Genomic DNA, 16500 nt, shown 5'->3' with positions numbered 1-16500 from the left:
ATTGGTTGAAACGAGCCCAGCGTTCCAGATCACGTGATGTTTCCGGACGTGGATTGGAGCGGCCGTTGATCTGAGCACAGAACTGCATTGTCATGACAATTACAAATCCGTCCTTTGTGATGTACCGTGTAACGCGTCCTTATTCACTTACCACCACAGAGTCAGGCGACATGTACCGTTACATTTCCTGGTTCTGAACACACCGGTAGATAGAAAGCGGCGCTAACGTTCACCTTTATGTGTTAGGTAACTGTCGCAGCAGTGCACCCGCTCGCCTCCTCTCTCCACCCGGTTATATCTCCGCCCTGGTGCCGCTATGGGCTGCCCTCTTCTTCCGCTGCTCGCCGTCCTGCTGTCGGTCTGGTCGGCTGTCGGAGACCCGGCGGGATCCGCTCATGTTGACGGAGCTCCGCCTTCTAAAATAGGCAAGCACATTAGCTATTAGTATTGTGTGGATATTGTTTGTTTGTTTGTTTATTTGGATCCCGTTAGCTTCAGCGTAGCTAGAAGCTATTCTCCCAGGGCTCCTGCAGTTTTATGTTTTAACAATCACATTAAACATAATGATGATGATGATGATGATTAAACATAATACTCAAACATTAAACATTACATTACACAACTCAAATAGTGACAGAACCATAACTGATGCAATTAAACAAAAAGCCAAAAAAACAGACATTACACAACTCTGAATGAATCTATATCTATAAATATAGATAATATTGATAAGAAGAGCCCGTGCAACCAACTCACTACAAGAACTAGCATTAGATATTGAAGTTAAGTTAAATTGGTGATTACATTATTGGGTTATTAATGTTAGATGATTAACATGCTATATCTGCAGGGTGTTTTCCTCCTTGTTATAGACTTGACCAGGGATCCAGTGATGCCTCTTTATTCTAACATCCATGCACCTGATAAAGATAAAACCACATGGCAAGGTGTTTTTAAAGGCCGTTATCTAGCTAGAAAACTATGGGCCTTATGAGTCCAAGGCCCCCTCCTCTTTCCTCTCATCTTTTTTTGATTTATTTTTCATGTGTTTTCAAATGTACATTCAAATTGTCAAAATGTTGGCACAAGAAACAAGATTCACAATAAAAAAATGCAACAAACAGGACATTGATTATATTAAAGATGATATTGTTTCAACATATAAGCACACTTTTCCCCTCACACATGTTTTTAATGGAATAATGTAAACATCACATATATAAATAAATATTTGACAACAGCATTCTGCTTGTAAAATACAAATTTTTGACCTTGGGTTTTACATGGTACAGTGTTTCTGTCTCCCATCGTGATTATAACACTGTAGTAGCCGTATCACGCTTTCCTCTCATCTTTAAACAACACTTTTTATTCAGCTGTAAACACCTGCGTCCAGCTGTTCACAGTGTGCAACAACACCTGTTCATAGAGGGTGTTGCATAGATGGAAATTATCTTGTCCAACAAACAGTTTAAAACCCAGTTATTATGTGTACAGTGATATACAACATAAATAAATACATCTCATATTTAATTTGATTAATTCCTTGAATGATCAGTTGATTATTATATTTATTGTTTTATTGATTAATCGACTAATTATGTCAGCATGAGATGGGACACAACATGTAGTTAAATGAGTCCAAAGCCAAGAAAGGCCCATTTAGAAAGTAACCAGTTACAGAATAATTGCCTGCATCAGTGAAGTTAGCTTAAAGGAGGAGACTCATAATTCTGTATTGAATAATTTGAAAGGTGCTGTTACATATTAATATTTCCAGAAGGAAAAAAATGTCCAAGAACCAGCTGCTCTATCCACTTCCCACTACAACATTACAACTCTCATCAAAGACACCTTTCTTATGCATCTACACTCCTCTGTCCAGCTGTAGATAGACATGATGATTGAACACTAAAATAACAGTAAACAATTATCCCCTGTGGAGATTAGAGACACATACATGTTATCATTTCTTTAAACACCTAGATGCAACATTTTGATTAAAAAACAACAACATTTCAGTATGATTGATGCTCAGTTAATTCATTTCCCGAGCCAAGCTCTGATTTCACACTTTCCTCTCCTAATTGGATCCTCTGCTCCAGCGGTGGTCGGGGCGGGCATAGGAGGCAGCGCCACGGCCCATTTCCTGCGGCAGCACTTTGGCCCCGAGGTTCAGGTGGACGTCTTTGAGAAGGGGGAGGTCGGAGGCCGTCTCGCTACTGTAACCGTCAATCACAACGATTACGAGTCTGGAGGCTCCATCATTCACTCCCTCAACCTCCACATGCAGGAGTTTGTCAAACAGCTAGGTTTGTTTACACACACACACACACACAGACACACACACACACACACACGGCTTAATGAGTGCACACGACTGCATAGCATTAATTTAGTCTAGTTTATAGTTGTTTTCCTTTTTTATGGAAAGGCTGCATAGTATGGTTGCATATTAAATAGTCAAAAGTGAGTTAAAACAAGAGCTGGGCTTCAAAAACAGCAACCGAAATGACTCCCAGTGGAACCTGCAAACATCTGTTCAGGTTTGCATCTAAGAAAATGTTTTTTTCAATTGATTAATTAACTTAATTAAGCTGAGCAGGAAGAGCAGTCCTCAAGGAATGGTTGATAGTTTTATATTATATATATATACAGTATATATAATATACAGTGCAACAAAGACAAATCCATGTAGTGCAGCATCCAATATCAGTTCCCTGTCAAAGTAATCAGACCTCAAAACTGTTTACATCTGCTGCAATTAAGGTAGAAATCAGAATAAAATCAGTTTGTGACATTTCATGCTTAACATCCTAAGTATAACATTTCTTCTCGTGTGTATCTGTGTTTGTCCTTTGTTTCGTCCCCCTCCGCGCTTCAAGGTTTAAAGTATCGCCGCAGCGTGGCGGGTAAGACAGCGGTGTTCAACGGAGAAGAGGTGATTCTGGAGGAGACAGACTGGTACCTGCTCGACCTGTTCCGGCTGTGGTGGCGCTACGGCATCAGCTTCATACGCCTGCAGATGTGGGTGGAGGAAATAATGGAGAAATTCATGAGGTGAACCAGAAAAATGAATGTTCTGTTCTGTTTGACAGGATGTACAGTAGCTGTGGTGCAGCTGAACCATGATCTATGCTCCTGTGTCAAAACTTCATACCTTTTGTTGTCAATGCCTGACAATGTCTCTGTAGGTGCTCCACTTTTGTTTATACCTGCACCTTTTCTGCTTAATATTTTCTCCTACCTGTTTCTGGGGTCTGGGCTGATCTAGTAAAGTCATTTACAGTTTAAACCTTCTTCTTGCCACCGTTGTTTTCACTCCATCCCAAAATGAATCACAGACAACACTGCCTCACAGTGAAGCCTGCGCTGAGCTATTTATTATTTTCCTACGCCTGCAGCCGCAATCGCTGCAAATCCCGGACTCAGTGTGTGACTTTCCAAGCATGACGTCTTCATAAATACTGTGGACCATAAGCTTATCATTTCTAGAGTTCAATCAAATAATACAGTAGAATAACAGCATCAATGTCTTCAATCAGCCAGTCCTGTTTTCGATATCACGTGGTGCACAGCCTTAAAAGTGTCAACAGGGTCGCTGGAATTATGTTATTTTGACTCTGTTATTTTGTTTCTGCTTGAAATATAAACCAGGCTCACATTTGCATTTTATGCCTCCACCATGGCTGTTGACTGACCCTTATTTCCTCCCTCAGGAAGTGATCTATCTCCTGTTTCACTTTCTTTTTCGTGCACTTCTCTCTAAATCAACTGGAGCCTGTATTTCCTTCCATCTTTTATGTTTTGCACAGATTTCTGTGATAACACCAACTTTTAGATAGGAATGAAATCTGTCTACTAATTTGGTAATAGACTAAAACCATAATAGATGATTAACCAGTTGTTGTGTGTGTGTGTATGTATTATACAGGATCTATAAGTACCAGGCCCACGGCTATGCCTTTAGCTCTGTGGAGGAACTACTGGACTCTCTCGGGGGGAGCGGCTTCATCAACATGACTCGGAGGCCACTCTCCGATTCTCTGCTGGAGCTGGGCGTGTCACAGCGTTTCATCGACGAGGTCATCGAGCCGGTCATGAGAGTCAACTACGGACAGAATGTCAGCATCCCCGCCTTTGTAGGTCAGATGACTGTGAAGAAATGGGCAGTAGAAAAAGAGGAGGGGGGTACAAGGGAACGAGTAGGAAAGAGACATGGCCGATTATGAGCTGAACATCTACGTCCCCGCTGATGTAGGCCGGGAGACAGGGAGGGAAGGAGAGAAAAGAAATACAGGAGACGAGGAAGGAAGGAGCGGGGGGTCAGGGAAGCCAGGCGAGAGGAGGGAGTTGGCCTGTCAGAGCGAAAGAACAGGGATATGCGTGGGCAGCCGGATAATTGGTTTATAACACTTGGCACCATCCGCTGAGAGTGTGAGCCTATGTGTATGTGTGTGTGTGTGTGTGTTACAGGCGCTGTATCTTTAGCTGGTGCCCAGGACAACCTGTGGGCGGTGGAAGGAGGCAACAAGCTGGTGTGTTCTGGCCTGCTGAAGATGGCCAACGCTAACCTGCTGCAGGCACAAGTCAACTCTATTTCGCCCGTCTACTCAGGTACTTTAACCCTGAATGGGATCGTGGAATACTACTAATTCATTTTAATTCAGTTTTACAAGGAATTCTTTAGTGAGTGACATTGTTAATACCCTAATACCGTGTCTATAGTCAGACAGCAAGTGAGCCTCCGACTATAGCTCCACATTGATCTGTCCACACTAAATCTGTGAAATATGCACTGAATGTGTGGAACAATCTGTAAAATACGCTTCTGAAAAATGGCTACATTTCACATGTACCAGCAGACTCCCAATGTTTAATGTTTTAAATTTAAACACCACTGAAATGGTAGAACTGAAATATTCTCCTTTGAAAACCATCCAGTGGATTTATTTGGGTTTTGTCCTCCTCTTTGAAACTGGAGAAACGCAAATATCACCAAATACCTCAATACTAATACTGCCGATGATATTGTAGGGTTGGTTTTACACAATATTAACACTTATTTATTAAGTTTTTTAAATTTATAATGATTAAAGGTGAAGTCAGCAAGATTTGTTTGACCATATTCACTGAATCCGACATTTTGCTCTGATTGAACAACATGAATCAGCCGGTTTTAGAAAAAAACCTGCCTCTACGTGCACCTAGAGGTTGTTGTTTGTTTTGCAAAAATCCATTGCACCCGTATCATCCTGTCCACTCAGCGCAGAGCTGACTGTCATGCACAGTTAGTGCACACACCACAGACCCCCACTTGTGCATGTTACAATATCACATGCTCACGCCTCAAGCTAGGCATACGCTAAATGACGTTAGCAATTGCTATCTATGGGTAAGTTAGCCAGCCTACCTCTGTGTAGCACGTCTCCATGCCGTTTATCGATGCTGAAGAGACGGGCGCATCCACAGAAATGTGGTGCACACGCACCGACGAGCACTCAGTGGGAGGGAGCCGAGGAGCTCTGTGGTAGTGAGGGAGGGGTGTGAGAGTTGTAAACATTCGAGTCAAGACTTGCCGACTGCAGCTTTAAGTGGGTCAAGGCAAATAATAGATCAGTCTGGTGAGTACAGAAAACAGTGACACTTTTCTGATATGCAGTCTTTAAAACCAGGCAAAGACTACACGTATGCCGTATCACTAAATCTAAGATAATATCTAGTCTATTGTCACAATATCGATATAATGTCAGTATATTTCCTGGAGAGGTAATTTCAAAGAATAAAACCTTCTGTCCTGTTAAAGAAATGCACATCTATGCTCATATCATTGCAGTGTGTCGACACTTGAGACATGAGAAATGTGCTGCATGTCTGTTTCTAGATGATATCTGAGGTATATAGCAGTGAACTATAGTCAGTCATCACTGATTGTGTGTATTTTCCTGACAGGGGAGGCGCCCCAGTACCAGCTGAGCTTCACCACAGCCTCAGAGACGGGATCAGAGCTGTATGACATAGTAGTGCTGGCGACGCCGCTCCAGGCCAGTGTCAGGTCTGGGGTCCAGTTCCAAGGTTTCACTCCTCCCTTTGACGAGCTCCCAGGCAACTATCACAGCACCGTAGCAACCATCGTCCACGGTTACCTCAACACCTCTTTCTTTGGTTTCCCGGACCCTCGCCTCTTCCCCTTTGCCAGCGTCTTGACAACTGAGACGCCTGATCTGTTTTTCAACAGCGTGGCAAGTGTTTGTCCCGTCAACATCTCGACAGGCTTCAGGCGTAAGCAGCCACAAGAGGCTGGAGTCTATAAAGTGTTCTCGCCACAACTTCTGGACAAGGCTCAGCTCAAAACACTGTTCAGGTCAGCCACCTCCTTCATGGCAAAGTAATCATGGTATTAATTAGGGCGACTAAAAACTACTTTCATTAAAACATAATACGGCGAGTATCTTCTCAGTTTCAGTTTTATCATTTGGTTTAGAAAATAGTGAAAAATGTTGACTTAAGATATTCAATTCACTATCATAACAGACCAAAAAATAGTCATATTGGAAAAGCTGCAGAGGGTGAATTTTTGGTATTTTTGTTTAAACCATGACTTAAATTATTAATGGATTGTCAAAATTGTTGTTTCAAATTTTTGCCTAATCAGTGGACTGTGTAATAGTTTCAGGTCCAGTGCTGACCACCTAAAACTACTGCTCAAGACACATTCTGCTCATTTTGTGAGATAAGACATAAAATGGTGATGTTAGCAGCTCTACGAGCCTGCACCTTGGCACAGCAGGGCTAAGGTCAACATGCTAACATACTGATGTTTACAAGTCTCTAATGTAAAAATAGTCAGGTTTGTGTTCACCAACTGAGTTTAGTACAATAGCTATACGGCTGCAACTAACGATTATTTTCATTATCAGTTGATCTGTTATTTTCTTGATTAATCGATTAGTTGTTTGGTTTATAAAAGGTCAGAAAATGGTAAAACATGTCGATCAGTGTTTCCCAAAGGCCATGATGACGTCCTCAAATGTCTTCTTTTGTCCACGACTCAAAGATATTAAGTTTTCTGTCAGAGAGGAGGAAAGAAACCAGAAAATTTAAGAAGCTGGAGTCAGAGAATTTAGACTTTTTTTCTTCTTTAAAAATTGCTCAAACAGAATAATCGATTATCAAAACGGTTGGCGATTCATTTAATAGTTGACGGCTAGTGCTTTATTCTCAGCAGCTCCAGTTAGCTAAGCATGCTAACATTTGCATTCTTTAGCTTTAAACAAAGTGAAACTTTAACCTTGAATTTTGATGATTTTGCTAAATGAAAAGTTAGGAAATCACCAAAGTTGTTATAGTTCATCCTGATAGCAATCCATCCATATGTCAAGATAGTTCACTAAGAAAACAAACATTACAACCTCATGGTGGCGCTAGACAAAAAGTCACTTGGGATTCATCCTCTGGGGACCATGAACACTTCACAGCAATGTATCTAACACCAAAGCAATGGACTGGCCGTCAGGCACACAGCGAAGTATAGAGCAACCGCTCATGATGTTTTCTCATTCTTACCTCATCACAACGGCCATTCAAAAGTTATCAAACTTGATGACAATGCCCTGTCATAAGGATTTATTTATTTAAAGCAGAGTAACAACTTTCCTCCATTACTGTACTTCTCTACCTCAGGTCGTATTACTCCGTGCAGGTGACAGAGTGGCAGGCCTACCCTCGGTACGGCAGCAGCCAGGGATTGCCGCCTGTGGAACTCCACCCCAACCTCTACTACCTCAACGGCATCGAGTTGGCCGGCAGCGCCATGGAGATGAGCTCAGTGGCGGCCAAGAATATTGCCCTGCTGGCGTACCACCGCTGGAACAGGCAGACGGACATGGTGGACCAGAAAGATCTCATGCACAAGATCAAGACTGAACTTTGACCTGGTCATCATCAGGTCAGCCTGATAGCATCGCAAAGCTGATGTGCCCGAAAATGTCTGTATTAGGGTAATACGTACGTGACACATCCAGTATTACGTCATATATCTAATACACTGGATCAGTGATGAATACGTTGAACATAATCTGACCTGCCTTATCCTAAACAAACTTAAACATACGACAGAAAAACAAGTCTAAAAGTCTAAAAACTATTTTAAATGGGACTGTGGTCCTGCTCTAGTCTCCGGAGGCCAGTTAGAGTTCACTGATTGCCAGAAACATTGCAGATATAGGAGACATTTTACCGTATCTTTTGAGGATTAATTGCTAATGCTAATTATGAGTTTCATCCAAAAATTCAGCTGCAGGCAGCTTTTCTTTGCCAAGTAATAAGGGAAACCAAGCAACCGTGGAAAACACCAGCTAATATTTATGTCAGTAGGAAGTGAGTGGACTGTTAGGAGACACTGTTGGTATGAATCAGCACCAGTTAATACGAGTGCCAGTTTAAGTCACTGGTGCTGTGTAAATAAATGATCTTGTGTCAAGAAAACAGTCTCAGAATTAAGAATGAGAGCATGAATGAGACTCTTCTAAACGGCTGCCTTTTGTCTGTGATGTAACAGCTGTGAGATATGAGACGGATCACTTTATTTAACTGCCTTTAGGCTCATAAACCAGCCGCCTGTCATATAATCAAAAACAACTGCAGCACTTCCATCACTGTTTAAACACTTAGGGACTGTTAATGGGCTTGCTGTCGGCCCGAACTGCACCAACGAGATCTCATAAAAGTAATCACCGTAGGATTTTTGTAAATTAATAAAATCATTATTCAGTGACTCATGGTTGTGGCCACTGGTGCTATGCTCTATTGCTCCTTTCATCAGCCTGTTTCATTATCTCCCCTTCCTGCTGCTTTTGTTGCATAATCCAGCAGACAGACATTTTTTTTTTCGGGGAGCAGAGCCAACAGGCTTTCACACTGGACCAAATGAAAGCAGAGGACAGATCTGTGGAGCTGCTGCTGGGGATCATGATGACACTTTGCCCCCTTTTCTCTCTCAAAGCTTTATTGAGAGATTTTAGGCTGTAATCTTGGAAAAAACACGTGAAGATAGAGTTGGACCTTCCAGAAATGGCAAGTGCTGAAAAAGACGGTGTGATATGATAAAACACTGACTGCTGATTATCCTCATAAGACTGAGAAATGCCTTGTTTTATCCATTTCAAATTTATAACAATGGATTTGGACTACGGTGGATTTCCGGACTCTGTAAACTAATTTAACTGTTGTTAACCGAAAACCTTGTGACTCCAAAGAGCTTCCGCTGACGGATAATGTGATTGTGTCATCTGATGGGGAAACGCCACAACCCTTTAATCTGATGGATTTGTTTCAAAATGGCACTTTTTTCATTCTGCAGCAGCTTCTGTACAGAAAACAGTCACATATTTGTAGCAATTGTACCTTTTATGATATGCTGTAAAACCAATACAGTCAAGTTTTATGGAATCTTGTGGATTTACAGAACGATCCCAACTAAGGTCGACTTATGAGCTTTTCACAGAGCGTTCAACAGCAGCAAACGGGAAACTCCATCCACTGATGTGATTAAAAGTTAAGACGAGCCCTTGAGTTAAGAGTATTTTGTCAAACAACAGCGTGATTATTCACATCTAACCTCCTCTATGAGTATAACTTTCTTCTAAGAACAGCATGCATCAACATATTTCATCTGCCTGATAAACAAAACAGTGCAGCGGTTTGTAATGAATAATGTACTATTTTGAGTCTTGATCAAATTAAAGTATTGGATGGTTTCCCATGATTTTTTGTTTTTAAAAAATACTAAAATTGACTGATTTATCCATTGAGTTCAGTTGATCTACTCCAGGCATTAATTTATTTTATTTGTTTAGTTTATTTAACAGGGACAATGCACGGCTCTCAGGCGTACCAGAATTAGCTCCTCGCTAAATTTCATCTGTAGGAGATAAGATCTATCTCTGTTAACTGCGCAGAAGAAAACTGACTGATCACTGTCAGTGTTTTATTTTCTTCTTTTCAAAGGGGAATAATTATGAAATGAGAAGTCTCTTAACAGGATGTAAACTCCTGCCACTGTTTGAGTGGATAGTTTAAAAATGTTGGTTTAAGATAAGATGAGAGGAAAGAGAGACTTTATTGTCATAAATCTATATAAAGAGTTTCCCTAGCTCCGGGGCAAAACAAAAGGATGAATGAACGAACATACAAAAACAGGTACAGAATAAGTGTAATGACATGATATATAAACCAGATTAATGCAGTTTAATGGACAACATGCTGCAGCTTTGTCACAGTTATAAACGTTTTAATACTGGGCTCCAATTATGAGATCTTAAATCTGTCAAATTTTCACACTTCCATCTTTATGCCCTGAAACTGAGGAAGTGGCCGTACATCTCAAGACAATCATCCTGTCACAACAAGTCTAGACCAACAGTATTTCATGTCACAGACCCAAAATAAAGTTTATCACCATGGACAGACAAACACACACACACACACACACACACACACACACACACACACACACACACACACACACACACACACACACACACACACACACACACACACCTGCCAAGAGCTGAGACAGATTTTAGTGGAGAAAGATCGTTCCATCATCTAATGATTTAAATGCTATAAATTATACTCTGTACATTCCTGGAAAATGTTTGGAAAGTAACAGTTCGGGGGTAATGCTCTGTACTTTATTCATAATCAGGAACGTGAAACTTTCTAGGAAGTGGAAACGATCACGAGGCCAATAACAAAACGTATCCTCTTCCCCAAAGCGGAATCATTCAATTTAGTGCAACACGGGTCGCTTTCACTTCTCTCTACTGTGTGTTTTTGTAGCTTTCACACAGTCAAACTGTTGCAGTGGTGGAAGAAATATTCAGATATTTAACTAAAGTTAAAGTTGCAATACCCCAGTGTAAAAATACTCTTACAATAAAAAGTCTATGACTTAAAGTACAAAGGTATCATTACAATATACTTAAAGTACCAAAAGTATCTTAACCTATAATAATAAATGATAATTTATAAGTTTATTTCTGTATTAATAATTTAAGTCTGCACATAACTAGTAGTCCTAACCAAAGTTATCAAATTAATGTAGTTGAGAATATTTTTTGAGAAAATTTTGACCATATTTGCTTCCAAAATGTAGTGGAGTATAAAATAGCTTAAAATGAGAATACTCAAATAAAGTTCATCAAAATTGTACTTAAGTAGGCGACAGTGTTTGAGTAAATGCACTATGCTGAGTAAACCCAGTCTCCTGGAGGGGGACAATCTGAAGTCTGAGAAAACAACTGTGATGATTCAGTTACAAAGAACCTAAACTTAAAGGCGCTCCAGCTTTCAGAGCCTTCAACCACAGCTCATGGTTGCTTTGTGGGAAATGTAGGATTCAGTGTTTCTGAAGCATGACGGAGCATAAACAGGAGGATATGTCAGTTTCCTGCAAGGACACATACAAGTGCAGAACTATGTCATGGAGTACCCATTTAGATCACCAAATGAAAACTAAACAATATCTGCATTCTGTCTTTTCATGGCGAATGCATTCAGTTTGTTTAATTTACAGTAACATCACTTTATTCATATTGATGCTCGTATCGATACACAAATATGACTTTGTATCAGTAGTGGTGATCTTCCACCCCTAATGTGAGGCGTTTACACAGTATCACTTTTACCATAGAAAAAGATTTTGGAAAACCTTTTCAAAACTTGTAATTATTAATTTTTTCATTGCTTGACAATGGCAATGGCATGCAAAAACATTTCATTAAAAATGAGTTGGTATAAGATAATTTCACATGCAAATACACTTTGTTATTGTTTCATTTCTTACAATTTTCTGACAGATTGAAACATTTTCTTTAACCATGAACATTTCTATAATATCTAATTATCATTAAAAAATGTGTGAGGTTTTAGAGGCTCTAGTGTCATTTTCCCTGTGTTTTGGATTTGTGGCAGCCTTTGACAAAAATAATAAGTCATGTAGGGAATAAAGAGAAAAATGACCTAGACTCCAGAGGCAGACAAATAACACATCACGTTATGTGCACTGCATAAAAGTCACTAAAATTATTCTTTTTATTATAAAGCAGGTCAAGGTGCTTTATAAATACTGTGAAATTATCAGAATGCTCGATCCACAGAGAAATGCACACAGACCGTATTCAGAGACTGTGCCTTTACAAAAAGCTGTGTCACAACTATACAGAATGTAAAGGTAGAAAGTGCTGCTTCAGTGCAGCTTATTCTCATGAACACATTCGTAGGAAATCGTACGTAAAGTTATGCACAGAAATTTGTAACAACGCCCGAAAAAGGCCGTGGTTGACCAGAAGTCAAAAAAGCTGCCGTCAGACTGGAAGTGGTTCGACAACAACGGACCAAAAAAAAAAGATACATGACCAATTTTTGCCAACAAAAGGGTCGGGCATGAAAACCACTTGGTTAGGATTAAAAACAGAAGCACATAAACAGAATCCCACTCCCCAACCCCAAACCCTGCGTGAAAGTCCTATGTTTTAAGACCCATCCACGACCCCAACCTGCACATGTGGCAGTTTGCTGTTTTGGACTGGGTCACATGCTATAAATACATTGCACACATCCTCAAACACACAAATAACTGAGCATTACGTTTCGTTGCCATATGCATGAATGCAGCATGAGACCACCTGTAGTGTTCAGTGCTGTTACAGTCATCCCCGGGCTGCAATGATGGTGCAGAGATGCAGAGAGCACAGATGTGGAAGACCCGGAAACACTGACCAATCAGAGCAGACTGGGCTTTTTCAGGAGGGGGGCTTAAAGAGACAGGCGCTAAAAACGAGCCTTTCAGACACAGGGTGAATACAGGTATATTCAGACAGGATGAGAAACATGTTTTTTTTATTTTTTTTAACATTAAAGCATGTAAACATGTTCTAGTAGAAAAACAAAATACCTGATGAACCTAAAAATGAGCATCATATGAGTCCTTTAATAAGAATAATGTTGAATGGAAAAACGGCTCATTTCAGTGGAAGCTCACAAATTCCCCAGAACTCACACACACACACACACACACACACCAAACGGCCTGCACAGTGTGTGTGTGTGTGTGTGTGTGTGTGTGTGTGTGTGTGTGTGTGTGTGTGTGTGTGTGTGTGTGTGTGTGTGTGTGTGTGTGTGTGTGTGTGTGTGTGTGTGTGTGTGTGTGTGTGAGTGTGTGTCTGCTTACTCAGAGACTGTGAGATCAACGCCGTGGAGCGGTTGCTTCCACTGACCTGCACAGATCTGAAAGATTCAATGATGATAGTTTTAGAGAAATGTCCACCCACGCTCTCTCCTCTCTCATCTCTCTCTCTCTCTCTCTCTCTCTCTCTCTCCCCCCCTCTCTCTCTCTCTCTCTCTGTCTCTCTCCCTCTCTCTCCCTCTCTCTCTCTCTCTCCCCGTCAGCTGCTGTTTGGGGGTCGTAGGTTATTCTGAGAGTTCCCCTGCACCTTGTGATGTTATTCTGTTCACTGGCTCTGCTGTGGCTGTTTGGCCTGAAACAATGCAGCTGTCAGACCCGGTACTTAATGTTGAGTCATACTGAAACAGAAAGAGGAATTATGTCTCTCTCTGTTTGACCTTTATTTCTCTAAAAGCTTCAGTTCAGAACTATTTAAGAAATAAAAATAAATGTTTTTTATTTATTGCCCTCTATGGTGCCCTTGCAGTGAGGAAAACATAAACCCTTTCAAAGTTGTAAACAAAAACATTGTAAATGTTTCCTGTTGCAGTGAATAGGAATGACATCAGCTGACAGGAAGTTAACAAGGACCAAGGCTGTTGCCTAGCAATGGAATTCCATTAAAAGGGTCTAAAGCACATGTGTCAAACTGATCCAGTAAAGGGCCGCTGTGTCTGCAGGTTTTCAGCCCAACCAAGCAAAAACACACCTGACTCGACTTACTCAATCACCTGAACTGCCTTCACACAGTTGACTTGTTGGACCAGGTGTGTTTTTGATGGGCTTGAATGAAAACCTGCAGCCACAGCGGCCTTTTACTGGATCAGTTTGACATCCCTGGTCTATAGGCAGCCCTACGCAACAGCACCATCTTCACGCTGATGCACCTGGTGCTCATTTTTCTGTTTTTGTTTCCTGCCCTGGCCCCTCGGTCCACCACTGGTCGTCACACGTCATAATGACTTGAGTGTCTGTTTCCAGTGAACGTGGGGCGGTTGCTTCCTGGAGCAGCTACTCACAGAGAATTTCTTTAGGACTGAGCTCAACGGAGACCTTTACGATGTTAGTCAGTTCATGGGAATCAGGCATTTGCTTGCTTTTAATTGATCTTTCAACAGTTTTCAACTGATGGAACTGAACTTTACGTTTTATGTAGAAATATAATCAATGATTGCAACCTTTGGTGTTTTTGTGTGTTCACAAAGTTGTTGTTTTGGTCGAATTAATTTGGGGTTACAGAATTTAGTTTAGGTTTAAATTGTGTTCTTTGGGGGGTTTGTAGGTTTATGTTTGGGTTCGGGAAACAACTGAAGTGATGCTATGGGAAGAAGATCAGACGATAAGATTTTCCATCTAAAAAAAAGAATGAATGTTACAAGACTGTTATGATACTCTTCGTAAACAAAGTACCTGTTTAGATTTAGTGTTGATCACCAACATGCTCTTTGTGTATCCTTGTGGCCCTCCTCATACAACATTTACAAAACAAATTTATTTTTATTTATGTTGAATCTTGTTTACTTGCTACTAATTGCTGTTCTTCCCTGCTGGTGCCTTGCTTTGTTTATTTGTTCGTTTGCCACCTGTAAGTCATTGGGAACGTGTGAAACCTCAACCAAACGAGTATGTTTGACTTCTTAAATTCAAAGACATAATAAAAAATAAAAATAAGAACATTTACAATGGAAAATGAAAAAACATATGAATACGTAAAAATCTATATCTGTTATTAAAGTGTCCGTTTAGTTGTGCGGGAACGGTGCAAGTTATTGTTCAGACATAAGGTTTCACAGTAAAGCCCCGTTCACACATGCACTGCAGCCCGGGAGTCATCTGGAGATTATCTCTGGGGACCAGAGGTTTTCAAAGTCTGAGACCGAGACAACACGTGATTAAAGGCTGCCCCTCCCTTCCTCGTCTACGAGCTTAGTTCTGCTCATTCCAGGATGCAAATCAAATCTAATCAAATCAGCTTTATGTATATATATATATATATATATATAGCACCATTCATACGTATAAAGATGCAGCCCAAAGTGCTTTACATTATTATATGGGATCAGCAATTGAGCCAAGCCTCATATTGCTGTTTGACGTAGATTCAGACTGCACCAAAACCATAAATAAGGTCTCTACTAAGGCACTTTCTCACTCCCCAAAACTACTGTTTCTCTGATCTCTGATGAATTTTTAAACATTTAAAGTTTCCACGTAGCACTCTGGAGCAAGTGTGTTTGCCGTATGATCACCTCACTTCTCCAGGTAATATCTAGATCGCAGGGGGCCCCGGCTAGTTTCAGCAGGGGCTCCGTGGCCCAAATGTGCAAATGCAGCGGCAGAAAGTAACTAAGTCCATTTACTCAAGTACTGTAGCTTCTTAAGTCCAATTTTGAGGTACATTTTATGCTTCTTTATACCTTTACTTCACTACATTTCAGTTGAAATAGGGTTATTTTTACTCCACTACATTGGAGTAAAAATAACCTTTAGTTACTAGTTACTTTACAGATTCAGATTATTAATACAAATTATTATCAACAAACTAAATAACATATTGTTATAAATTAAACTACTCAGCAGTTTATGAAGTAATAAAACATTAGCCACCTTTATCAGCTCCAAAATTTCAGTGATATTTACATTAATGTATCAATAATTATAATCTAATAAACTTATATTCTGCATAATGATTACTTTTATTACTTGCACTATTACTTGCACTTTAAGTACATTTTGTTGCTGATGCTTTTGTACTTTTACTAAACCTTTCTGTTGTGACCAATTTTCTACTTTTATTAACCACATATGTTTTTTTTTCACATTTGATTTTCTTAAGACCTCATGAAAACCTCCACACTATAGGCATTTAAACATTTACAAGTGCTGATCACCACTTTCATTGACTTTTGAGTGGTTTGGTCAACTTTGTGACGCCTGTCGTGTTCCTGGTCAAAGGAAATGAATGTGTTCATCCATCAGATAGTACACAACCACAAATCCACCACACACACTGAACCACTTGAGGAATTCATTTTCACCTCAAATAGGATCCTTAACGCCCCCAGGGCCAAATAAATTGTGCAATAGTACTTCTGACCATGACTTATGGTGTAATACAGCCGGCGGGGAGGGACAGTGTGTGGCCTTTATGTATGCATTGTCTGTATTTGTATTGTTATCTATTTTTTGTAAAGCAGCTTTATGTGGCAGCATTGGAGTCAAATACACATTTTCTTCAAGGATAATAAAGTGTATATAATCTTTAAATGTAT

The 16500-nt window shown here is 40.3% G+C and overlaps 1 protein-coding gene across 1 annotated transcript; it reads left to right on the top strand.

Annotated features, from left to right (window-relative positions):
* Positions 1-160: 160 nt before the first annotated feature.
* Positions 161-9659, top strand: pcyox1l (prenylcysteine oxidase 1 like). The gene is made up of 7 exons (XM_083927568.1): positions 161-425; positions 2106-2312; positions 2886-3060; positions 3935-4146; positions 4477-4617; positions 5953-6364; positions 7684-9659. The coding sequence occupies exons 1-7, from the start codon at positions 317-319 to the stop codon at positions 7931-7933; spliced, it is 1506 nt and encodes a 501-aa protein (XP_083783694.1). The 5' UTR covers positions 161-316; the 3' UTR covers positions 7934-9659.
* Positions 9660-16500: the final 6841 nt, after the last annotated feature.

The sequence above is a fragment of the Echiichthys vipera genome (assembly GCF_963691815.1).
Source record: "Echiichthys vipera genome assembly, chromosome: 14".
Lineage (NCBI taxonomy): Eukaryota > Metazoa > Chordata > Actinopteri > Perciformes > Trachinidae > Echiichthys > Echiichthys vipera.
Note: the sequence above shows the minus strand (reverse complement) of the source record. Positions and strands in the feature narration are given on the sequence as shown.

Bases quoted from the DNA above. Each gene is read 5' to 3' on its own strand.
- pcyox1l (XM_083927568.1), top strand. From the start codon at position 317: ATGGGCTGCCCTCTTCTTCCGCTGCTCGCCGTCCTGCTGTCGGTCTGG. The intron at 426-2,105 runs GCAAGCACATTA...CCTCTGCTCCAG, and splicing joins AGCTCCGCCTTCTAAAATAG to CGGTGGTCGGGGCGGGCATA. The intron at 3,061-3,934 runs GTGAACCAGAAA...TGTATTATACAG, and splicing joins ATAATGGAGAAATTCATGAG to GATCTATAAGTACCAGGCCC.